This window comes from Geotrypetes seraphini, chromosome 11 (genome assembly GCF_902459505.1).
Source record: "Geotrypetes seraphini chromosome 11, aGeoSer1.1, whole genome shotgun sequence".
NCBI classification, from domain to species: Eukaryota; Metazoa; Chordata; class Amphibia; order Gymnophiona; family Dermophiidae; genus Geotrypetes; species Geotrypetes seraphini.
The window spans coordinates 129906707-129933480 of NC_047094.1; the positions used below are offsets into that span (position 1 = coordinate 129906707).

A 26774-nucleotide genomic window follows, 5' to 3' on the forward strand; every position below is an offset into this window, starting at 1 on the left:
GGTAAGGCACCTTCTAGCACCCACCAGCAAGTAGGCGTAGTTAGCGAGTGGATTTGAGGTGGAGTTTGGGCATGGAATGATTTAGGCACCAATAGGCAAAAAAACAAACAAAACCTTAGCAAGTATGTGAGGGAATCCAAGTCATTGGGCAATGGTGACACCTAGTGGACATACTGAAGACCTGTGCTTATTTATTTATTCTTAAAACTTGTACAGGTCAACATTCACAATTTAAAACATACAAAATTTAATACATACACAATTTAATACATAACAAGAAAGAAAAACCAAGCAAAATCTACTCAGATTGCACTACAAATGACTTTGAGTGCTCTGAAGAGACACCTGGTATATGTTGGCTTGGAGGATACTGTGCCAGCCATGGCTGGCTGGGTTAATTTGGAAGAAAAGATAAAAAATAGATTCAAGAAATTTGGAGGTTCCTATGGTGTCATAGCCAAGTACATGAAAGGCCAAGGAACAGAAGGAAACTACAGAGACAATATTTTATTTAAAATATTTATAATCAGCTTACAAACCTAAGAGGCTCAGAAACATACATAATATCAATAAACAAAACCTTTTCATCAAATTTAACAAAACAATACTTAACCATCGAGTAATATAATCAAGGGGATCATCTTTCCTAATTTACTTTCCACTCTTCTTCAATAATAATAATAATAAAAAAATATCCACAGCGCTTCAAATATATTTGGCCAATTTTCTGATTTAAATTTCTTTCCCGCAAAAGTTAAGTAATAATTAAAATCAGTTCTAAACAATCTTGGAGATAATGGCATCTCTTTTACAAAGGCGCGCTACGCGTTTTAGCGCAGATTTAGGGTGCTATGAATCAATGCGTGCGCTAACCGCGAATGCGTCCATAGGATAACATGAACGCGTTGGCGTTTAGTGCATGCTAATATGTTGTGCGCGCTAAAAAGCATAGCACACTTTTGTAAAAGGGGGGGAATGTTTATCAGGCAGCACCAACCAAGTCAATTTCAAATTCTAGTGTTCTGAGGAATCCATATATCTCGGTTACTTCACATTGATTTTGCCATATGACTTCAAAGGCAGGCTAAAATATAAATTATACTGTATAAAATGCTACAACCCTTCATTGAACACTACAGATTCGAAGAAGAGCTACGACGAACCATTTGCCCCTCGCTTGCATTGTGAAAATAATGGCGCCTCCAAGCAAATTATGACGGGGGTGGTTCTGTCACATTAATTTTCTCAAATCCTTTAATGTCACGTAGCTTGTCACTTGTAAAGTTGACCAACAGTTGTTTTTCGCCTGTCTTGAAGGGTATGATTTCAAATTTGAGTTGTATTTTCTCTCTTTCATTTAACGATGGTACCCTGAAAGAAGAATAAAAATCACAGAGAAAGAGAGAGAGAGAACAATGATTAGCGGGGTTTAAAAAAGAGGTTTGGCTAATTTCCTAAAAGAGAAGTCCATAGGCCATTATTGAGATGGTTTGGGGAAATCCACTGCTTCTTCCTAGAATAAGCAGCATGAAATCTGTTTTGCTACTTGGGATCTAGCTAGGTGCTTGGGACCTGGGTTGGCCGCTGTTGGAAACAGGATACCGAGCTTGATGGACCTTCAGTCTGTCCCAGTATGGCACCTCTAATGTTCTTATGTGAGCCAAGTATAGGACAATCAAACCATTGTGACATCACTGATGAGGCTGGCTCTTAAGCATTGGTGGAATGAAGCATTATGACATCACAATCTCTGCTCTGGAATGTTGCTACTCCATTGTGACATCACTGCTGAGGCTGGCTCTTAGCCATTGGTGGAATGAGGCATTATGACATCACAATCTCTGCTCTGGAATGTTGCTACTCCATTGTGACATCACTGCTGAGGCTGGCTCTTAGCCATTGGTGGAATGAGGCATTGTGACATCACAATCTCAGCTCTGGAATGTTGCTACTCTTTGGGTTTCTGACAGGTACTTGGGACCTGGGTTGGCCACTGTTGGAAACAGGACACTGGGCTTGATGGACCTTCGGTTTATATTTGAGTATAAACTGTAACATTAAACCATACCATAGTAAGTACTACAATACATTCCTAAAATAAGGGCTCCTTTTAAGAAGCTGCGGTTGCGGTTTAATGCGCGCTAAACTGTCTTGCCATGGACGATGAGAATAATATTACACTACACAGTTACCCAGCTGTTTTGTTATAAATGTGGTTGTGACAATAAAGTGGGTTCAGGATTGTAAACAACACATTACAATTTGAGCTTGTAACAAAATGAAACCGAAAGGAAATTAATGCACACGCTCATCAGACAATGTGATAATGGTCAAAGGGCATCAACTGTGAACATATAAGTTGAAGACTCCCCTTACTAGACTTGCATTGTAACGGGGGAGGGCAGTCCTCCCCGGGTGCCATGTTGGCGCGGCACCCCTCCTCCTCTCCGTCCCTCCCCCACCACTTCTTCCCATTCCTCCCCTCCCCCTTCCCTTCCCCCTTACTCCCTTACTTTATGGTGGTCAACAATGTGCTCTTTGCGACCCCCATCGGCTCTCCTGCTGACATCGCTTCCGGGTGCCGCAAATTCAACTAGATGTACGGGGGAAGGGTAGGGAGTGCCTGCATCAGGCGGGATCGGAGAAGGAGCTGGGGGGAGGGTGCACGCGGCAGTCGGGATCTGGGAAGGATCAGGGGACAGGGGGGCAGGGGAGGGGTGCCACTGGGTGCCATGTTGCGTCTGCTCACCAGGGTGAAGAATGGTCAGACTTCTCACTTTAGTTATCATCTTAGAATCTGCCACCCTTGACATTGCCCAGGAGCTCCTCAGAGGAACTATGAATGCTCAGCTCACCTTGCACAGAGGCATTGAGACCACCATGACCGCAGTGCTCCTCTTTTGCTGACTCTACTTCGCCCCCGGGATGTCCTCTCCAAGTCTCCCGATGTGTTGTCTTCCGAATATCTCCAGGTTGAGCGCAAGTCACCAGGCCACCTATATTAGGAAGATGGGTGGAAAAAAATAACTACTCACATCCCAGAATACATCCCATAACTGTGTACCAGACTGTGAGATGGGGTTATGGAGGACTTGGGGAACCCAAAAACCAGCAAACATATTCCATTCCAGTTTAGAAAGTTTCCTGTTGTCCATTTCTTTGGGATAAACATTTAACCTTCTAATGAGCCTTACTGACATCCAATATAAAAGGAATTAAAACAAATTTTAGGCCTGGCAAGCTACTTCAAGTATTAACTGTCCATAGAGCTTTGCCTCCCTCCAAGGACTGAAGAAACTATCTGCCATTGTGCTGTGAGCGTTGTGGTTACCACTTCAGTTGACGAAGGTGTCTCTCTCTTAGGAGACTATGGAAGGGCATTTTAGAAAGGACGTCTAGCTCAGAAAATGGATGTCCAAGTCAGATGCATTTTAGAATAGGATACGGCTGGTTCTAAAAAAAAAACACTTGTGAGATGGACGTTCACGTGCTTGAGATATCCAACATGAATATCTGCTTTACAAGTTTTTTCAAGTTTTTTTTTTTTTTCAAGTTTTTATTAGGATTTTATATACTGCCTATCAAGGTTATCTAAGCGGTTTTTTACAATCAGGTACTCAAGCATTTTCCCCCTCTGTCCCGGTGGGCTCACAATCTATCTAATGTACCTGGGGCTATGGAAGAATAAGTGACTTGCCCGGGGTCACAAGGAGCAGTGCGGGGTTTGAACCCACAACCCCAGGGTGCTGAGGCTGTAGAGCCAACCACTGCGCCACACACTCCTCCAAACTGAAAAGTCCAAATTGTGAACAGGGAAAACAAGGAACGTGGACATCTTTGTGGCAGCATAGGAACACCTCTATACAAAATAGAGTCAATTACTGATATTCAATTCATTAAAATGCTATACCAAGAATACCATACCATAAAATTAACTAAATACTTCATTTATTGATTTCTTTAATTCAATTCATATCCTAAAAACTAACAAAATTTATTTCATCTACATTTAAAATCTACAATAACATGTAAAACAAAGTGCAAAGTGCTACTAGTTACAAAATCATAGGCTGGGAAAAGCTACAGGTACTATCTGCTTTTAACCCTTTCAGGACCAAGGGACATATTTGTCCCATAACTTTAAAATCCTATAAATTTTGATTGGGATAGTCTACAGTTCTAAATTTGATATGTACGGATTCCATATGATACTGCCTTTATGTAAACAAACTGGTTCCGACATTCATTCATTAGCGTCGTTGCCAGATTGACGAGAAGATTCACTTGCCACACTGTCCATAAGCCAGAAGTTTGATTTTTTACAAAAAAAAATAATGATATTTCACAAAAAAAATCAATTTTTTGGCATCTGCAAGCCCTTTTTACCATAAAAATGTCGTCAAAACCACAAAAATTGGCCTACGATCCTTATGGTCCTGAAAGGGTTAAATAGAGTCCACCAATCAATCTTCAAGGTTCTTAATGATGTTAAGTTTTGAAGCCATCCAGGCCCAATGAAGCTCACTTATCTTGATGATGAGTCAATTAAAGTCCCAATATCTCCTTGAGTAGTAATCTGTAGGCTTGACTAGGCCAGTTGTTCCATATATTAATGATCCAATTAGAAATCTCTATACTATTGTCCTTTGATATTCAAATTCTAGAAATCTATTTGGGGTCAAATTACTACGGTATTGGAAGTTCCTTTATCACTATCATATGATATAATATTATTTGGAAGAATTGTTATTAACCAAGAAACCTATAAATGCAAATAAGAATAAATTGCTCCTCATCATGCAGATGATAATGAAAAATTGGGATAACTTGAATTATAGTTTTTGGTGGGAGTCCTTATGTCAAATTTATAAGTTTGAAAACTTTTATTCTATACAGAGGGGGTACCATAGTAAATTTAAGGAAATTTGTGACCCATTAACAAAATGTTGCAAGTTATGAAATATTAATATTATTTCCCTTTGATTTAGGAAAGGTTGTTATACACATCCAGGAGGGGAGGGTGGGGGGGAGGTGGGATTTAATAACTGTATATTATTTGTTGGAATAGAGTGTAGGTTGAGATATTACTTGGTTGTTCATATGTTTACACTCTGTATTTGAATTAAAAACAAATAAAGAATATATAAATAAATAAAAAAATAGCAGACCATGGACGCTCCTTCCAGGAACTTGTCCAAATCTTTTTTAAACCCAGCTACGCCAACTGCCAAAGACAGATTGTGTCACTAATGTCTGAATAGGATCGCACCACTATCTTTTTGTCTGCTATAGTGGATGAGCAAACAATAACTATTCCATGTTATAACTATCATACAGATTATCGTGATGAAATCAACTGTGCAGAATCTTCTCAGCTAACCATTCAATAAAATTGTCCAGATATGTTAAAATAAATAAATAACTATTCATTTCAAAACTTACATCATTTTGACTTCCTTCTCAGTCAAGCCGCTGCCTTCTGCAGTTAGAATGCAATCCTTCAGTGGCTCTTTAAGAGGGTTGAAAATTGTGACCTCTATTTCAAGTTTCTTGTCTTTTATGGCTTCTCCAAGAGCCTGGGGACAGGGAGAAGTTTCTTTTTGAGAATTCTTGGACCGTCCTATAACATCACACCTTTCCTATATTCTATAAAACAGTGGTGATGAGGATGGTGGCACTCTGAGCCAACTTTTGCATTGGAGCCCCCACCCAGTGACGTAGTAAGGAAGGGGGTGGGGGTTGGTCCGCCCCCAGGCACCATCTTGGTGAGGGCATAGGCATACGTCCTCCTCTCCAGACACCATCTTGGTGAGGGCAGGGGGTAATGTCCTCCTCTCCCCCCCTCCGCTCCTTCCTGCGTCGCCCCCACTGCCACGCGTGCGCACCACTTCCCTTCCTCCGTACCTCTATATGTTCTTAGCATGAGCAGCAACCCCCATCCTGCTGTGGACCCAGTATTGGCTCGTTCTCTGATGTAACTTCCTGGACCCACACCTAGGAAGTGATGTCAGAGGAAGAGCCGATACCGGCACGACAGCAGCTTGGGGGCTGCTACTCGCACCAGGAATGTTACAGAGGTGCGGGGGAAAGGAAGCAGCAAAAGCACGGCAGGAAGGGGCAGGGGAGGAGCATGTGGAGGTGGGGGGCAGAGAAGAGGGTGGGGGAGGGGCGCCTCTCACCCTCGCTACGCCACTGCCTTCACCCCCACAATCTGATCTCTCTCTTCCCCACCTGTGATCTGATATCACCAACCCTTCCTGCTGGACCAGGTGAGGCACTGGCTCAAGGCACTGATGATAAAAAGGTGCCAATAGTCCAGCATTTATCCCTCTTGAAAACTGAAGGTAAATCGGACTGTGATTTTGGCCCCCTGGGTCATAGGCTGGGCTGGCCCTTTTAAACATGAAACTGTTTTTTCTGGATTTTCAAGGACTGATGACAAGCAATCCATTTCTGAGCTGGAAGCGCACATTTTCAACAAAAGCATGTTTAGCGGGCTTCCTCTACGTTATGCTCTGGTTCCCGACTGTTTTTAGCGATTCATAGGTGGTTCCTCTATCCCGTTCATCTATTTGGGCTGAATTTGGCTGAAATTTGTCAGGAGCATTGACACTTCAAGAGGGGCGTCTTCTAAAAAATTTCAGCCGCATTCATCATTGGAGAGGGCTTACGATTTATATGCATATAGAAACCAAGTAACGTGGAGAAGTAGCCCAGCGATTAGTAGGGATAGGCGGCAAAACCCTTAGCTGTTCACATCCTGCCTTTATAAAATTGAGATTTGGGTGTTCGTGCAATATGGCTGTCTAAATTCCAGTTTTTAGACACCCAGAACACGAATCGTGTTTCTAAACTAACCACTAAAAACTTCTCTCTCTTGTCATGTTGACGCAACAGCCCTTCCCTCGATTTCTAGGAGAGAGCTTTGGTTTACCTTAATGACGATGGGCGGTTGCGCTAGGGTGATGACTTTCTCCGCTACTATACATCCCTCTTGATCAACTTCACACACAGCTGTCACTTGGATCATATTGTCATTGGTCAAATGGTCTTTATACATGTCGTAGGTTATAATTACATCGGTTTCCTTCACTGGAAAATAATGAGACGTTTATAAGGTTATTGGATTGTTCAAACACAGGGGCTACTTTTACCCATGGAAAATGGCTCTGAAAATTACTCTTCCCAATCTCAGGATCACTGTGATTTGACTAGGCCAAAAAGGTTCAGCGGCAGCCACCCCTCTCTGCTCTCTCTCACCCCCCCCAGATCTGGCATTCCCCTCCTTTGGCCTGGCAGTTCCCTCGCCCTCTCTGATCTACCTCAGAATCTTGACGGGCGCAGCAGCGATGCGCTTCGACTGGCAGCATCATCCCAACACGCTTCCCTCTGTTGAGTCCTTCCTTCACTGATGTCATTTCCTGTTTTCTGGAGGTGGCCAGCCCAGGCAATAGAAATGCATCTCTGCTGCACTGGCAAAGATGGGAAGGTAGACCAAGGGGCTGCCAGACTATGGATAGGGGGGACAATACTCCCTTTAAATACTGGTCGGGTGCGTGCAAATTTTTTCTCATGCGAGCGCCAAGTTCTAAAAACCACCAATTTTCCAGATTTGCAAGTGTTTTTGTCAGCGACTTGTGAGTGACACTCCCAGAATGTGTGAACAATTGCTTACGTGCTCAGCTTAGAGGGAACATAGGTGTGTGTGTGTGGGGGGGGGGGTTAATGCTGGATCCAAGGTGGAAGGAGAGGGAGACAGATGTAGGCAGTAGCAAAGTAAGGGGGGTGGGGAGGGCAGTCTGCCCTGGGTGCCATTTTGGTAGGGCTGCCGGCACCTGTCTTCATCTCCGCCTCCCTGCTCCTTTATGACCCCCCTCCCCACTGCACGTGTACCCCTTCTCTTCACCTCGTACCTCTTTAATTTTCACGGGCGCGAACAGCATCATAAACCTGTTGCCCGCATCGCTGTTGGCTCTCTCTGACGTCACTTCTGGGTCCCGCGCCGAGGAAGTGATGTCAGAGGAAGCGTTGACACGACGTGGGCAGCAAGTTCGTCACGCTGCTCACGCTGGGAAAATTTAAAGCGGTATGGAGAAGGGAAGGAGCGGGGGCGGGGCGGAGAAGTGGGAGGGCCGTCACTGCTCTGGGCGCCACTCATCCTCACTATGCCACCGGATGTAGGACAAAGGGGACGAGGGAAGTTTTGAAAAAGGCCCCCCCCCAAACATTAATAGGTCTGAATTCTTTAGAACTGTACCTTCATTATCAGAAAGGATAAATGACTGCGAGTCTTTCCAGATCTGCTGTGCTTCTCTCCTGGTATAGGAAATGGAAGTGGCGGTCCTGTTTACTTTTACATTCTTTGAAGCACCAGTCAAGTTCTTGACGGTCAAAGTCCCCGTGATGCTATCACCAACCACAGGACTCCCAGACCAGGCAATCTCCCCAGAAATGTGAGGATTTCTTGCCGGAGCGGCTGATGACGCTGGGCTAGGCTGGGCTGACATAGCTCTAAATTGAGGACTTTCATGGAGCATCTTCAAAGCATTCTGAAACGCACTTCTCTCTTGGCTAGTTCCTGGTTGAGAAAGGAACAGACTAGTAAGAACCAGTCTCATGATTACATCCAGCGCTCTACATCTCAATCCTATATAATAAAACGCTAGCCGCGCATGCGCACTCAGACCTGCGTGATCTGTAATCCCTGATCTGTCATCCGTATGTCGTGGTCACAGTGCGTATGCGGCGGCCAGATCGGGAAAGCACAGCATAGCCGGCGACTCCCCCCCCTCCCGCCCTCACTCACAGCCAAAACCACCACCTCCTCCTTCTCGCCGGATCACCCGCCTTTAAATGAAGAGAAAAGCGCTGCACCGTGCTAACGCTGGCTTTGCCGTCTTCTGTTCACTGCGGCCCGCTAGGGTTGGCCGCAGTGGATAGAAGACGCCGAAGCCAGCCAGCGGCTTTAACCGCTGATATCCGTTCCTCCGGGGGGGGGGGGGGTCTGGGGTCTGGGAGGAGAGGGATCGCGGCCACTCAGCGCCCCCACCGAGGAGCCCAGCAACTTTCCACTGCCCGGGACCCGAGTCATTTGCCGCCCCCCCCTTCCCTTCCGCAGGCCCGACTGACGATTTAAGCAGCGTGTACAGCAGTCTTCACACGTTGCTTCGGGCCCCTCTACTGCCCTGATTTGCTCTGCCGCGTCTCTGATGATGTCATCAGGGACGTGCCAGAGGAAATCAGGGCAGTAGAAGGACCCGAAGCAGCGTGTGAAGACTGCTGCACACGCTGCTTTAATCACCATGTGTAGTCGGGCCTGCGGGAAGGGAAGGGGGGGGCGGCAAAGGACTCGGGACCGCGGGAAGGGAAAGGGGGATAGAGGAATCGCTAAAGCTGCTGCACAGGGAACTGGTGTGGGGGGAGGGAAATGGAAGGGGGAGGGAATGCTGCTTTGGACAGACAGAGGGAGGAAGGGAGACAGAAAGAAAAGAAGAAAGACACGGGGGCAGGTGCACAGGGAACTGGTGTGGGGGGAGGGAAATGGAGGGGGAGGGAATGCTGCTTTGGACAGCAGACAGAGGGAGGAAGGGAGACAGAAAGAAAAGAAGACACAGGGGCAGGTGCACAGGGAACTGGTGTGGGGGGAGGGAAATGGAGGGGGAGGGAATGCTGCTTCGGACAGACAGACAGAGGGAGGGAGACAGAAAGAAAAGAAGAAAGAAACAGGGGCAGGGAGATACACAGAAATACAGACAGACAAAGGGGGCCAGGGACAGAGACAGACAGAAAGAAAGACAGCGGGAGTCGCATCAGGAGGGGTGCGGGATGCGGCAGAGGGAACTTTTCCAATGGGTGCAACTGGGCAGCTGTCGGGAACCTCTGATCAGGGGCAGAGCAAGGTAAGTGTATCACAGGGATAAGAAGGAGGAGGGGGAGAAAAAGGAAGGGACGCCTACTGCTGGACAGGGGGAGAAGGAAAGAGGTGCTGATGGACAGGGGGAGGTAAAACAAAGGGAGAAGGGCTGCTGCTGCATAAGGAGAGCAGTGAAAGGGTGGTGGTGGACACAGGGGAGGTAAAAGGAAGGGAGAATGGACAGGGGGAGCAGGCAAGGGGTGGTGATGGACAGCCAAGGAAAAAGAAAGACAGAAAGAAAGAAAGCGGCTAAGGAGAGAGAGAGAAAGAAATAGAGACACACACATATATTCTAGAACCCGTTAATGTAACGGGCTATAAGACTAGTTACTAATAATGCACCAAGGAGGAAATTCTTTGAATAGACATTGCTACCGAGGAGCGTCAATGCCCACACGTTTAGGGTTACCATTTTGCAGGCCTCAAAAATATGGACACATGGCTCCACCCAGCTCTGCCTCCGGCCCCACCCCATTCCAACCAGGTCCCACCTTCAGCTCCGCCCCATTCCCTCCCAGTTCAGCCTCCATTCTCCGCCCCGGACAAGCTCTGGCCCTCTCTGGAGAGACTGGAGCATGCGCAGGTGTGTGCGACATCATCCTTGCATGCTCAATGCCCTCCAGATGCGGCCGGAGCACATCGGGGCTTTCCAAAACCCGGACAAACTGCCAGGTTTTGGAAAGTCCGTCCGGGACCTCAGACAGTCCTCTAAAAAGAGGACATGTCCGGGTTTTCCTGGATGTCTGGTAACCCTACACAAGCACCCTATTTTATAAAAACTTCTGGGCACCCAGAATCCATTATAGAATATTAGTGGAACCCAACTTCAGAGTGCTTAACATTACACGTCCGCAGTCATAGATAGGGTTGCCAGATTTCCTCTCTAAAAAAGGACGCCTGGCTCCGCCCCATTCTGCCCCCCAGCTCCGCCCCCGTTGCGCCCCCAGCCAATCCTCCTGTTTCCTTCCCCGAGGTCTGATTGTTGAATTGAACGAGCAATCAAAAACTTCTAAGACGTAATTACACAATGGAAAAAAAACAAACCCCAAAACCAATATGAGATAATAAGAACAACAGATCCAGGTTCGCCTACCTTCTAAATATTTATAATTAAGTGTAATGTCCATCCGCCCATCAGAGCCCACGGTCTTTGTACTGATATTTTTCCCTACTGTGCTCTTGTCGGTATGGATTTTGGCTGTATAGCCATTGTCATATACAATGAAACGTTCATAGTCTGCATTCACTTCAGAAAACACGAACGGACCGTCAAAAGGGAGTTGCACGTTTCCTTCCTTGATGGCGTACACTGAGGTGGGACCAAGGCAGAATATACCTGAGAACAGAAAGACCAAGGGCACATTTTGTAAATCCACCCGTGTTATAGGCTAGCTTGCTGCACTCCCTGCAATTTAGACCAGTTCTTCATATCTTCTTAAACTGGACAAATTGCAAGTGACTCGAGTTGTCCAATCTGCCTTTTTTTTCAACTGCATTTACTGAAAAGATTGAAAGCGTTAATGCCATGAAATGATTTTCAAACTGTCCTACAAAGTTTAGTCATTGGGAAAATCGACTACTGCAATGCCGTATATTTAGGAATGACCATGAGTGCGCAGCATGCCCTTCAAGTGATCCAAAATACAACAGCAAAGGTTTTGAAGGGGGTTAATTGGTTCACTTCAATGCATCCAGTGTTGAAAGAACTGCATTGGCGGCCCATTGAGTGGAGAATACAGCACAAAGTATTTATGATGGTACACAGTAGCATAGTAAAGGGGGGCAGGAGGACGGTCCGCCCCAAGTGCTGTCTTGGTGAGGGCACAGGCACCTGTCCTCCTCTCTGCCCCTCCCCCTACTCTTCCCCCCCCCCACTGTCGCACATGCGTGCCACTTCCCTTCCCCCATACTTCTGTAATGTTCGTGGCGTGAGCAGCAACCCCCAAGCTGCTGTCAGCCCAGCACAGGGGTGTCAAAGTCCATCCTCGAGGGCCGCCATCCAGTCGGGTTTTCAGGATATCCCCAATGAATATGCGTGAGATCTATTAGCATACGATGCAAGACAATGCATGCAAATAGATTTCCTGCATATTCATTGGGGAAATCCTGAAAACCCTACTGGATTGCGGCCCTCGAGGAGGGACTTTGACATCCCTGCCCCAGCGTCAGCTCTTCCTCTAATGTCACTTCTTGGACCTGCACCTAGGAAGTGAGGTCAAAGGAAGAGTTGACGCTGGCACGACAGCAGCTTGGGGGTGCCTGTATTTGTTCACTGAGTATTTGTTTTAAGTGCACCTAAGAAAGTTATTTTTGTCAGTGATGGATGGTTTGGAGGAGATCAATATTACGACAGCTTACTCCATTGGTACATGGAACATTCTCTGCACCATCTGAAGCTTTTTTTAAATTCTTTAGAGAAGGGCATGAACCTTATTATTCTTGATATTATTGGAGTGGAATTTATTATTGTGAATTGCATATTGTTCCTTCAGTCCTTCTTTTTGCTTAAGGTTTATTAAGGCGCTCATTTGCATCAAACTTTCCTGAGAAAGAAGCAGCTAATTCATGGGAAATCCTGTGACTTAGTTTATCAGCTTCTTGGATATAAGAACATAAAAATTGCCATACTGGAGGTCCATCAAGCCTAGTATCCTGTTTCCAACAGTGGCCAACCCAAGTCCCAAGTACCTGGCAGAAACCCAAAGAGTAGCAACATTCCAGAGTTGAGATTGTGATGTCATAAAGCCTCATTCCACCAATACCTAAGAGCCAGTCTCATCAGTGATGTCACAATGGCTTGACTGTCCTATACTTGGCTCACAAAAGAACATAAGAATAGTCATACTGGGACAGACTCAAGGTCCATCAAATGCAGTATCCTGTTTCCAACAGTGGCCAACCCTGGTCCCAAATAGTATGCTGCTTATCCTAGGAATAAGCAGTGGTTTTCCCCAAGTCATCTCAATAACGGGCTATGGACTTCTCTTTTAGGAAATTAGCCAACCTTTTTTAAAGGTACTCCGCAGCTGGAGTACTGTGTTCAGTATTGGTCACCGTACCTTAAGAAGGATATGGCAATACTTGAGAGGGTCCAGAGGAGAGCGACACGAATGATTAAGGGCATGGAAAACCTTTCATACGCTGAAAGATTGGAGAGACTGGGGCTCTTCTCCCTGGAAAAGCGGAGACTCAGAGGAGACATGATAGAGACCTACAAGATCATGAAGGGCATAGAGAGAGTAGAGAGGGACAGAAAGAGAGAGAAAGGGAGACAGAGAGAAATAGAGAGAGAGAGAGATAGAAAGAAAGAAAGAAAGAAAGAAAGAAAGAAAGAAAGAAAGGAGAGAGACAGAAATAGAGAGAGAAAGAGAGAGAGATAGAGAAAGATTGGAGAGACTGGGGCTCTTCTCCCTGGAAAAGCGGAGACTCAGAGGAGACATGATAGAGACCTACAAGATCATGAAGGGCATAGAGAGAGTAGAGAGGGACAGATTCTTCAAACTTTCAAAACATAAAAGAACAAGAGGGCATTCGGAAAAGTTGGAAGGGGACAGATTCAAAACAAATGCTAGGAAGTTTTTCTTTACCCAGCGAGTGGTGGACACCTGGAATGCGCTTCCAGAGGTCATAATGGGGCAACATATGGTACTGGGATTCAAGAAAGGATTGGACAATTTCCTGCTGAAGAAAGGGATAGATGGGTATAGATAGGGGGCTACTGCGCAGGTCCTGGACCTGTTGGGCCGCCGCGTGAGCGGACTGCTGGGCACGATGGACCTCGGGTCTGACTCAGTGGAGGCATTGCTTATGTTCTTATGTAAATCCTGCTAAGCTAACTGATTTCACCACATTGTCTGGCAATGGGCCCCTTTGATCAAACTGCAGATGAGCTTTTTACCGGGGGCCAGCCTATGAGCAACGGAGCATTTACCTCACCGGTCCGCGGTAAAAAGTTCTAAAGCAGTTTGACATAAAGGGGCCCTAATTTGCTGCCATACTTAATGACCAGAAAATTTTGACCACTGCTGGTTGAATATTGCCCTTTTTAATTTTCATTTCTGCTAAATCTCCTAGTTTTCTTTTACCTCCCACTATCACATGTACTCATTCGTGTGAGATCCTCTTCTCAGCTAATCCTCTGAAATAAATATTTTAGCATTTCAAATTCAAGCACAGTATTTTCCTTATAATATCTTTACAAAATAGACATAAAATACGGAGCCTCCCTAGCTTGACACCCTGCCACGGTGTCAGGTCAAAAGCGCGCCGCGACAAAGGCGTGCCCAGACAATTGAGCGCAGCGCGGAGGCGCGCACCGCTCTAAATTACTGTTTTTAGGGCTCCGGGGGGGCGTGGGGGTGGAACCCCCGCACTTTACTTAATAGACATCGCGCTGCGTTGTGGGGGGTGTGGGGGGTTTTAACCCCCCACATTTTACTGAAAACTGAACTTTTTCCCTGTTTTTAGGGAAAAAGTTCAGTTTTCAGTAAAATGTGGAGGGTTACAACCCCCCAAACCCCCCATAACGCCGGCGCAATGTCTATTAAGTAAACTGGGGGGGTTCCCCAACAAAACCCCCCATCGAAGCCCCTAAAAACTGTAATTTTGTGCGGCGCGCGCCTCCACGCTGCGCTCAATTGTCGGCGCACGCTTTTGTCTTTCGCGCCGTTGTCTATGAACCCCCTGCCACAAATCCCCCCTCATTTTTTGACAGTTTTGGATTTAAAGTATGACTTTCAGTGCTTTACATGCAGGAAATTAAAGAATAGTAGACAGATATATGAGATATTCATGCATAAATCTAAGATTACCGTCACTAGTCTCCTGAGGAGTTGCATCCAAAACTTGCCATCCATCATAGGATGGTCCAAGGTCAGGTCGTTGAAACCAACCTTCGACCCACACATGAAAATTCCTGTAACAATATCAATTGAATGGAACAATGAGTGACTTGGCCAACCTTGGTGGAAGATCCCAGGGGTTGCCTTACTGTTTGCTAGGGTCACCCTCTTTTCTGACATGGAATGTGACCAAGTTGTATGGAAGAGAGTCGGTCCAAAACATTCCCCAATATGTATTGTATTCAGATTAATTTGGACCTTACAAATTTTTTGCCACCTTGGTGATTGTTTCTTTTTGCAAAATCCGGTTACACAAATGGTTGCCTTATATGAAAACATAGCCCAACAAGATGCAAACTGGGACTCTTAGAAATATGCTCAACATTAAGTTCAAGCCTCACAATGTCTCGACAATGCTTTTTTTGCAATAGCATACCTAGGATTTGTGACACCCGGGGCCGATCATTTTTTAATCCCCCCCATATAAAAAGGGATCAGAAGAGCACCCTCCTAGGAGCTGCACTTGGAGCAGACCATCACCCTGAACCCCCTCCCCTTGGTACGCCACTGCCTGAGGAAGGGGATTTCAGTCCCCAAAAGTTAGTAAAAAATGTATTAAAATTAGTCCAATTAAAAAATTACCTTATTTCCATTTCTATTTATAAATGTTTATCAATACAGCTACAATACTACTTTATTCTAAAGCAAAACAAAAAAAATCTACCTTTTGTCATCTCTGGTTTCTGCTTTCCTCATCTTCTCTTCACTCTCCATTCTATCCAGCATCCACCTTCTTTCATTGTCCCTTCCATTTTTTCTCTCTGTCTCCACTCCTTCCCCCATGCTCGGGCATCTCCTTTCCTTCGCTCCTTCTCATCCCAACTCACCCCATAGTCTGTCATCTATCTGCTTCCCTTCCTGGAATTTCTCTCCTCTCTTCTTCTTCCACCTATCCCTCTCCCTCCAAGCTCTGGCATTTCCTTTCTTTCCTTTCCCTCCCTCCTTTCCTTTCTGATGGTCTAACATCTTAGTCTCCTTCCCTTCCCAACTCTCATGCCCTGGCATCTCTCTCAAGTTTCAAGTTTATTAATTTTAATATACCTATTCTTCCCATCTCTTCCCCCCCCCTTCCATGGTCTGGCATCTCCTTTCCTTCCTTCCTTTCCCTCCCTTCCTTCCTTCCCCATGGTCTGGCATCTCTCTTTCCCCTTCTCTCCCTTCCCCAGAGGTTAACCTGCATCGTCTGATATTCAGACTGATGCTCGGTTAGTTCAGCAGATGAAGTTAAGATACCACTTTTTGCCATTCTAACTTTATTCACTTAACCAGCTAGCAGATTGAATCACCACTTAAGTGCTGGCTCCATCTAAACTTTACCAACAAGGAAAAAGCACCAAGGGACATCAAGTCTGAGGCAGTTGAAAATCCTTTACTAGATGAACCCAACACGGGCCGTGTTTCAGCATTTGAAAGCGCCTGCATCAGGGGTCTGATGTTGGGATTTTTGGCACCATTTTGTAAAGCAGAGAATCGGTTGGTGATGCCGTGAAGTTCTGGTCACTGGAAAGTGCAATTTTGGCATTTCTCCATAATCATAAACTGTTAAAACTCTCTTTTAGAAGAGTAAGGTGATAAATTATTAATCATCCAACAACAGATCCCTGATGCAGGGCTTTCATATGCTGAAACACAGCACATGTTGGGTTCATCTAATAAAGGATTTTCAACTGTCCTTTTCCAAGTTAGCTTTCTTGGGTGCTTGGGTCTTCTTCTGTACTGTTCCATCTAAACTCTACCCACAGATCATTTCAGCACTAGACCAACATTGTCACAGTGGTCAGAACCGATATTCAGTGGCACTGACAAGTTAAGTGTTGCTGAATATTGTGGCCTGGTCTGGTCTACTCTTTGTGATTTAAGTAGGCAGGTGCCTTTCCTGTCCACTTGGACCACACTGAATATTGATTGTTTATTGTCTGTAGTTACTAGGATAGGGATGTTATACTTGTACACCCAGCTTGTTACATTCAAACCTGCAAAATTTATCTAGTGTGGGCTTTCATAGCTGTCCAATGTGGGACCTGTGAGAGGTTAAATATGTTACCAATGATGTCGATAGTTACCAAATGCTGTCGTTACTCATGCCTGCAGGCATTCCATTCACGTCAACATAAGATTCAATCTTCAAGTTTTTATCGGTGTCGTGGGCAGAGGAAAAGTTTGTGATGCAACGGGCACCGATTCCAAGACATCTTAGTACTGGAAATTTAAAAACAAAAACAAAGTTTCATTTCAATTACTGCTGGCATCTTTTTAAGACAACCTGACTAATATCTGTTCATATGCAGTTTTCTTGATTTGCAGAACATGCTTCTACCACTAGAGTGCACTAGAGATCAGACAATGACAATCAGACACATGTGACTAACATCACCCAAAAGCGAAAAATGAGGTTTTAATGAATTCTCTTAAGGCAAATAAGAGGACAACAGGCAAGCCCCATCATTTTATGTGAAAAAAAAGCAGTTTCAGACGTTCAAATAAAGTAACTTTTTCAAACTGCTTATGGACCCGTAACATGAAAATTTAGCCATTGCCAAAATTCTGGATGTGCTACTTTAATGAAAATAGGGTTTCATATACAGCTTTTCAGTGGTTACAATCAAAGCACTTCACATATTATGTGTAGGAACTTATTTTGCACTTGGTGTAATCGAAAATTAACCCCCTTCCCCACACACCTTATACAAAACCGTAGAGCAATTTTTAGCGCCGGCCATGGTGGTAACAGCTCCAACGCTTATAGAATTCCTATGAGAGTCGGCACTAAAACCCGAGCTACGGTTTTGTAAAAGTGTGTTTGTGGGGGGGGGGAGGGGTGGTAAGTGACTTACCCAGAGTCACAGGTAGCTGCAGTGGAAATCAAACACAGCTCCCCTGGTTCACAGGTTACTACAATAACGATTAGGTCATTCCTCTTCTGAGAGGCTTTGATAGTTCAATAAAAGTATACAGTGTTCCCCCGCGAATTTGTGGTTCGCGAATTGTGGACTCGCTCATTCGCGGTCTGCTCCGACTGCCTCTTCCTGTAGTAAAGTCGGGCTACACCCATTGGGAGCTGCATGTCAAAGCAGCTAATAATTGGTGTAGCCTGACTTTACTACAGGAAGAGGAGGTCGGAGCAGACCGTGAGGGATTTTCTTCACCTGCCAGCACTCCAGCTGCTCTCTCCTGCCTCCCCTGCCTTTTGACAGGCGAAAAACCGCGTTTGTGGTTTTTCAAACTTCATGGGGAGTTCTTGGAACGGAATCCCCATGAATTTCGGTGAGTACTGTACTACAGGAAGGGCAAATTTTCAGAACCATTAGCAGGGATAAAATCTATGGTCTGGCTCTTCACTTTCAAGCCTCAAGGTCAATAGAGATTTATATACAGTGGAGCCAATAGGCATGCAAACTCTGCTATGAAGATTTATTGAGAGTCGACTAGGAGAGATAGAGAGACATACTTGAGTACCTGAATGTAAATACTGAAAATAAATCAATCAGTCCTGAAAACCAGATGTACTAGCATCCCTGGAAGGATGAGAGTTAAAACCAACCACTCAATATTTAGCACTGTTAAACTGGCCAGGAATGGCCGTTGAATATTAGTGCTCAGCGTAGGGTTGCCAGATTTTCCAAACAGAAAATCCGGACCCGCCCTGGACCGCCCATCCTTTGGTGCTCTTCATACTACTGTCCACATAAAATAGAGACTCCTGATGCAGGCCACAGGGCCGAAACATATGTGTGTCGAGTCGTTTTAGCGAAGAATTATTTATTGGGCATCTTTACCCCTTTTTTTGTTGTTTTGGTCACCGTCTGAAGGTTGTTTCTCCTGTTTTGGTGCTGATAAGGCTATAAAGGTACATACGGTGAGTTCCCACAAACATTTGTGCTCTGCAACTCATTAAAATTTGACCCTAAATAGGCAAATTATTTCTAGTCTTCTGTCTTGAATTGTTCATCAGATTTCATGGGATTTCTTGATGAGATCAGCCCAGGAAAAATATTGTAAACTCAATCTGGTTACCCAGTATATGTATTTTTATTCACTGTTATCATAAAACTAATAAAAAGTATTGACTATAAAAACTTGTTCTACATTTGAAATATTTGGTGGTTCCCTATTTAACCTACTCAAAACCAATTTTTTTTTTTTTTTTAATTGGTGCTTTGTTTCACATTAGAGAATACCTGTGCATAACACCCCTGCATAGACCCAGCACTGCGCATACTTGACAGGCTGAAAGCCGCTGTTTTGCCACTGGCGTAAGATGGAGGCGCTTCCATTCCAACTGGTTGGGTTCTTCCCAGCTGAATAGTCTCCGCTCCAGCTTCCGAGCAATACTCCGTTATCATCATTGCTGTTGACCTGGAAGTGATATAATCACAGACGAGGAAGGAAATGGTGTGAAGGTGAGTAAGCCAGAAAACGGAACAGGGTTTCTGATCTCTAATGATGTGTAAACGATAGGGGGGGGCCCTTTTAACTATAGGGTGTTAAGCGTGAAATTAAAGCATTTTCTAGAAGTAAGAAAAAACCATAAAAGGAAAAAAAAAGTGCCTTTTTTTATTGGACTAACTTAATGTAGTTTATAAGATTGACTTTCGAAAGTAAGCTATTAATAAACTACATTAATCCCCGCTTTTACAAAACCGTAGCGTGGCTTTTAGCGCCAGCCACGGCAGTAACAGCTCCAACGCGCGTTGAAGCCAATTTACTAATTAAGGCCCTTTTTTTTACAAAGGCGTGCTACAAAGTACCTTTCTTATTTCTAATCTTAATGTATATTTTTTGTAAACCGCTTAGAACCTAACGGATGTAGCGGTATATAAGAAATAAATTACATTACATTACATTACATTACATGTGCTAACCCCTAACGCATCTGTAGGATAGCATGCATGCATTAGCATTTCACGCTTTTAGCATGCGCTAATATTTAGCATGCGCTAAAAAGCTTAGTGCACCTTTGTAAAAGAGGGGGATAAGTTAGGCACCTACATAATTATACACTTTAAAAGCACCTCTTATAGAATTTTCTCCTAAGTGCATCCATGCTTGGTATTTTTTGCAAGTGGCCTGCAAGTGGGACCTACAATACTAAACTAAAGTTTCAAGTTTATTAAATTGTTTGATTAAACGCTTTTCCAATTTCAAAGCGTTTTACATAAAATAAAACAGAGTTTAAGATGGACTCACTTATACATAATATTCTACTAAACGAACAAGGGTTACATCCTTTAGACAAGAAGAAAACTGGAAACAATGGGAAAGCGGGGAAGAAATACAATATTTGTTAAAAGAGTACATAAAAGGGAAACAAATTGGGGAAATGAGGGGAAAAAATAAGAGACCAAGAAAGGTCATAAGAATGAGTATTTATAGTCTATATTTAAGGGAAAAGAAATTAACTGATATTATTGAGAAAGTAAACTGTCAGTTAAAGGCTTCTTTAAAAAGAAGACACTTTAAGTTCTTTTTAAATATTTGCAAATCTTGTTCTAATCTTAAGTACAAAGGAAGAGAGTTCCATAACATTGGTGCAGTAACGGAGAAAATTGAAGCACGGCGGGTTCCGATAACTTTTAAAGAGGGAACATTTAAAGTAGATTGTGAAGCTGATCTGAGAACTCTGGACGAACTGTATGGAATCAGGAGCCTGTCTATGAAAGCAGGAGTATTAGTTTTTAATGTCTTAAAGACTAAGAGAGCTATTTTGTAAGTAATCCTGTAAGATATAGGCAACCAGTGAGCACTTTGTAGTAAGGGTGTGACATGATCAAACTTTTTTGAGCCTGAAATAATCTTTATTGCAGTATTTTGAATGAGTTGAAGACGTCTAAACTAAACCTGAAGTTGATATACCGCATCATCTCCACGGATGTTGTGGAGCTCGGCACGGTTTACAAGAACTTAAAATATAGGAAGAGAAGGGGAAAAAAAGGTTTACATGAACTTATATATAGGAGAGAAGAGTAAGGGGGGGATAGAATGACATTTTAGTGAAAAGCCAGGTTTTCAGTTGCTTGCGGAATAATTGGAGGGAGCCCAGGTTCCGCAGCGGGGTGGAGTAAGGTCGTTCCAAAGACCTGTGATTCTGAAGAGAAGGGATTTTCCCAGTTTGCCTGCGTAGCGAATACCGTGTAGAGAGGGGGAAGGATAGTTTATACCTTTGGGCGGGTCTGGTAGAGTCAGGACTCGAGGAGTTGTAAGGTCGTGGGATTAAGGGAGGAAGGATGCCGAGAAGGATCTTAAAAGCCAGGCAGGAGCATTGGAAATATATTTTTATTTATTTAAAAAATGGACGAATCGCTTAAATCTAAGCGATGTGCAAAAAAATTTCCATTCACAATTTCAAGCACAAACAAGCATTATAAAAATGCAGTAAACAAATAAATCAATCTTCTCCACAAATTTCCTTAATACAGAATTGTTTAAATCTTAAAAAAAAAAAAAAATAATAACCCCAGGGTTAGAGAATGGCGTCCACAAATAATTGCGTTTTTAACATTTTCTTGAAAGACGTACGATCTTTGCATAATCTCATTGTACCTGGAATTGAATTCCAGAAATTCTTACCAGCAAGTGAGAAAATCGATAGTCTACATTTAACATAACGAATCCCATTTGCTTTTAAACTGATGAACGACATCCCCTCCCCCCCTCAGATCTCAAACATCTTGCGGGCTGAGAGATTTCCCATGAACTTTGAAAGCAAGTAGGAGCAGAGGAGTACAATATTTTTTTTATATAAAATTGTTAAGCCCAGATTTTAATATATTTTAATGAAAGGACCTCTATGTACCTGGGTGCCTATGGCCAGGCTGCCCTGGGGAGGCCCACTCTTGCCCTCCGAAGCCAAGCAGGGTCAGACCTGGCTAGGACCCGGATGGGTTCCACTGGGAAATACCAGGTATTGTTGGGCAGCAGCAACATAGTGGATAGGGTTACCAGATGTACGAATTTCCCCGGACATGTCTGGGGGTCTGGACTGCTTTTCAAAACCCAGCACTTTGTCCAGGTTTTGAAAAGCTGTGTTGGGCAGGGAGGATGTCCGCGTGTGCGTAGCCATCACGCGATGACATCACGTAGCATGCGCACATGTGTGGGCGTCCTCCATGATCAGGCAGCGAGGGGAGGGGGAGAGCTAGGGGGCTGGGGGGGGGCGGGGTTAGGGCAGGGATGGGTGGGGCTAGGGGGTCTGGATTTTCCAAAAGGAGCCACACACTGCGCAGGAGAAGGCAATGGCAAACCACTCCGGTACCCTACCTTGAAAGACCACAGGGAGGATTCCTCACTGCCAGTGGCGGTGCTTCCCCCACCCCCCCTGCCATGCGCACATCCCCTTCTCTTTCCCCATGCCTTTAAACGTTTCCAGTGGGGGCAGCATGTCCATGTTGGTGTCTGCTCGCCTTTTGACATCATTTTCTAGGCGCGGGTCCCGGAAGTGATTTCAGAGAGAGTGCCGATGCCGGCGCGGGCAGTAACCTCGTGTCAGGGAAGTATAAAAGGTGCAGGGGAAGGCAAGGTGTGCGTGGCAAGGAGGGGAGGGAAAGAGGTGGAGGGGCAGAGAGGAGGAGGGAAGCTGCACCCTTAGGAAGACTGCACTCGGTATGGACCAACCCCTCTTACTACGCCACTGCATGCAGCCATGGGTCAGTGCTCAACTCAAAGGCATACATGAATAGTAGATGACGGCAGATAAAGACCCAAATGGTTCATCTAGTCTGCCCAACCTGATTCAATTTAAATTGTTTTAAAAAATTTTCTTCTTAGCTATTTCTGGGCAAGAATCCAAAGCACTACCCGGTACTGTGCTTGGGTTCCAACTGCTGAAGTCTCTACTTGTGTGCAATTTACTTTAAGGTGTTAGTGAAAAGGTACAAACTGCATCCTAAATGACAATAAATAAATTATAACAAACGCATACATTTTAAAAAACATTTTTTGTCCTCACCATAGCACTGAGCACTCTACCAACGTAGGCAGGATCATTCCTTCTGGAAATATCAGTCCCGGGATTACGACGGTGATTTATGCTCCGGTCCAACAAATGGAAGCAGATATTCAAAATATTATCTTCAAACTGCAAAGCAGATAAAAAAAAAAATTGCTATTTTCACTTTAACATGGGTTCACCATACATAGGGCTTTTGATTTTAGCTTTTAACCAATAAATACCTAGAAGGAGAAGCTTTATTTTTATACATCTTCGTGTGAATTTGATCAGTATTATTCTTAGGTGCTGCAGTTAGCAAGTGTGACTAGCAGTAGCTTTTGCTCCCAACAGCCCACCAGGGACCCTAGGAAGAGCCAAAGTTAGGACGGGGATGGTGGTCATTGATTCCGCGCCCCTAAAGTAGAGGTTCTCAAGCTGGTCCTCAGGATACATCCAGTCAGCCAGGCTTTTAGGACACCCACAATGAATAGGTGTGAGATAGATTTGCCTACAATGGAGGTAGGGGGTTCAAATTTACCTCACGCCTATTCATTGCGAGACTGTCTTTGAGTGTGTTGAGAACCCCTGCTCTAGAGGAATATTTTTTGTCAGCTTGGCTTGACTCCTGGCTCAACTTAACGGCAACTTTACTTACAGACATTTTCTTCCCTAGACCCCACCCACCCCCCAGACACATTCCCTTGCAAACTTTCTTTATTTGATATTTGCATTTCTGAACGGAAGGCCTTACGGAGAAAGTCGACTCTGTTCTTTATACTGACTCAAGCATGAAATAAAGGAAAGATTTGGTTTTGATAGAGTTTTTTTTATACTTTCTCAAGGTATTGAAATGATAATAAATAATAAAAGAGAGACACAAATAGAGAGTAGCTACTAAGATCGAAGCCTTGCCAATAGGATGCCAGATCTCACATTTCAAAGTTTTCCTAATTAAATCTGTTTCTGTGTTGGCCTCTAGAGGGAGCTTGATACCCATTGAGCCGGGTAGATTAAGAAACCAATCGACAATACAACAAAACAAAGCAAAAACAAGTTACTGAAGTATTAACATTAATTTTCAATCTTGGGTCAAAACCTTCAAACCTTAGTTGCTCAGTTTGTTGGGTGAAGGTTTTTTTTTTTCCTAATTAGTGCAGAATTGGCTGTTATGAGTATATGGTAAATTAATTGATTGGAAAAGTTCGTGGAGAGTTGATGTTCAAGATGTAGGTTTTATTAGAAATTCAACTTAATAATCCACATAAAAATATAGGATCCAATATACTGGGAGAATGGACCCAACACAGTCCTTGTTTCGATAATACTGTCTTCTTCAAGGGTCCTATGGACAGTAATGTAATGAATAGTTATAGTGTTATATGTGTGTAATGAACTATATAGTGTTATATGTGCTATATAATGTTACATGAACATATAGTGTTATATGTGTGTAATATCTTGTGTATAGAGTGTGGTGAAATTTAATCCAAGTGACATCAATGATATAATTAATTGATTACACATAGATTTGATCTGGGAATTGACGCATTGGTGGTTTCCATTTTCATGGTGATATCCAGAAGGAACATAATGACTTTTCTCACTGACCTGACCCAAATCCCATCGTCTGCTCTCTATTTGGGATGCAGTTCCTACAAAAATCAATCCAATCTCTTCCAGGAGGTACTCCTGCCGTTCTCTGTTGTCGGACAAATAAACGCTATCACCTAGAAACCCAAGGCAAAAGTAGCTGCTGTTATATCTACAGTACATCAATGGTACAAAGGAAGAATGAGAAAAAATTTGTTGAATATCTATTATCAGAAGATGCAGGTAAAATTTGACAGCAAATAAGACTGGGTCAATTATTAGTGCTGGGGCCACTGTTCCCTCTAAGCTCCACCCTTTAGTCCTCCACCTATAGTCCTGCCAGTAGATGGTGCTCTTTTACTATCACATTTTCAATAGTGAGAGACAAGCAAGCTCTGCAGGACTCTGGGGAAGCTAGCTGCCTGTCTCTAGCAATTGAAAACCCAAGATTAAAGCACCACCCCCTACTGGTAGCAATGTAGTTGGAGGATTCCTGCTCAGCACATGAGGACATTGTCACATTTACGGACTAGTTTTATATTGCCTTTTTTTCTCCCACCTATGAATGGAAAAGGGCTCTGGAGCCCTTGACCTAACAGTTTTAATAAATGCTCTTTTCCTTTACTGGCAACTACTGTGTGGCTCTATCTTGCCTAGACACCAGGCCTGCCTTCGTTGACACCTATATTTTAGGAACAGGAACAGGAACTTACTCCTGGAGTAGAGCTGGTGTAAATATGCATGCAAATCATATTATTTTAGAATTTAAGTGCATAACTGTATACCCCTTCCATACATACAACCAACTCTACCCATGTGAATGCCAAGTTGCAAAGGGTGAGCCTCAAAGATTGGTATATCTTATAATATAGTGTAGGGTTACCATATTTAACAACGGACAAACCCGGATGCATAGCCCCATCCCGTTCCGCCTCCAGTCCCGATCCCCAAAACGCTCATCTCTTTTCTCCCTCCGGGCCTCATTTGGAGGGCCTCCAGCATGTGCCGATACATGTGAGATCACCCGCGGACGCTTGTTAAAGGCCGTCCAGAAGTGGCCAGAGCTCGGGGCTTTCCAGAACCAGGACAAACTTCCGGGTTTTTGAAAGTCCATCCAGGAACCCAGAGAGTCCTCTAAAAAGAGGACATGCCCAGGTCTTCCTGGAATATGGTCAGATGTGGCCACGTATGTGTGGTTTTGCTGCCTAAATCTAGGTAATTGTTTACAGAATTGACCCCTCCCCCCTAAAGTCAGCTATATAATGGTTGATATGCCCATTATTATACATAAAATGAGTTATGTGTGCGGTATATCACCAAATGCATAACTGATTTTTGAATATTAGGCCCGAGTTATCAACAGGGAGTTATCCTCTATTGCCTCCAGCACTCTTAGAGGGGTTATTAGATTTTGATACTGGTTGTGTTTGTTATTTGCTGCAGAATCTGCTTTCCTCCTATAGGCTTTGTGGCATATAGCATGCTCTGGAGCCATTAACACATGCTATTAGGAAATGATCCCTTAGGGTTTCCTTTGACATAATTCCTTTTAAATGCAGGCTAACTGTTGCAATGTCCTAAGTTACTTCCAGAACACTTGTTATAATGGCCTCAAAGCAGAAAATCTATAGATACTCTTTTTACCTATAGATTTGCATTAATTCTAATAGACATCTACCTTTGCTTCTGTGCATTCAATTAATTGAAAAATTTAGTTTGAGAAAAATTGGTTTAATACATATGATCTATGAATTAATAGAGGTGTGGCGCTCGAAATTTTTCAGTTGTACCATTTTCCGTAAAGAAGCAAGTAAGGAGGGTAGGACAAAGGGAAACCCACAAGGGGTCCAAAACAAGAGGTTTATTGATATAGCATCACAGTTGAACAGACCCGACATGGAGCCATGTTTTGGTGAAGGTCTCCTGCCTCAGGGATCACAGAAATTGTAGAGTGCGGCCAAAGTGTTCACTGCTGTGCTATCAAAACAGCTCTCTATATAATTCCAAGACTTATCCGTCACAAAGATGAAGAAAAAGCGACTTTTCATTGAGGGTATCAAGGCGTCAAAGCATGGAAAGACAAAACGCTAATATGATTGTGCTGAGAAAGCTGAAATATCAGCTTTGGTGGATAAGTCTTTGAAAAGTAGATAATTCTTCGAATTATACATAAAGCATATTCTTTACAAAAAGTGTGCCTTTTCTCGAAAGAGTGTTTTCCTCCCCTATTTCAAATGAATGCATGGATATCCGTAATTCTAGGGAATAAAGTTGTGGTCCTTACACAGGTAGCATATTTTATACTGTACCTGCACACCAAGGATTAAAGAGCAAGGTGAATTTCCCTAGTTCACGGGAACCCCCTGAGGTCATGGCACTCATAGTATAGTGTCCAATGATTGCATCATTTGGAGAAGTAATCGTAATGGTCATATTATTTGAA

At 43.9% G+C, this 26774-nt stretch overlaps 1 protein-coding gene across 1 annotated transcript; it reads right to left on the reverse strand.

Annotated features, from left to right (window-relative positions):
- Positions 1–221: 221 nt before the first annotated feature.
- On the reverse strand, positions 222–26774 carry LOC117345726 (protein-glutamine gamma-glutamyltransferase E-like). The gene is made up of 12 exons (XM_033914803.1): positions 26641–26774; positions 24350–24468; positions 22760–22888; positions 18993–19170; positions 16878–17013; positions 14725–14828; positions 11007–11249; positions 8258–8578; positions 6935–7092; positions 5443–5576; positions 2856–2996; positions 222–1371 (listed from the first exon to the last, which is right to left on the reverse strand). Exons 1-12 carry the CDS (start codon positions 26762–26764, stop codon positions 1212–1214), a joined length of 1947 nt encoding a protein of 648 aa, XP_033770694.1. The 5' UTR covers positions 26765–26774; the 3' UTR covers positions 222–1211.

Bases quoted from the DNA above. Each gene is read 5' to 3' on its own strand.
- LOC117345726 (XM_033914803.1), bottom strand. From the start codon at position 26,764: ATGACCATTACGATTACTTCTCCAAATGATGCAATCATTGGACACTAT. The intron at 14,829-16,877 runs GTAACTATCGAC...ATATTGTTACAG, and splicing joins ATGAGTAACGACAGCATTTG to GAATTTTCATGTGTGGGTCG. The intron at 1,372-2,855 runs GTGAGCTGAGCA...TTCTTCTTTCAG, and splicing joins TCTCAATGCCTCTGTGCAAG to GGTACCATCGTTAAATGAAA.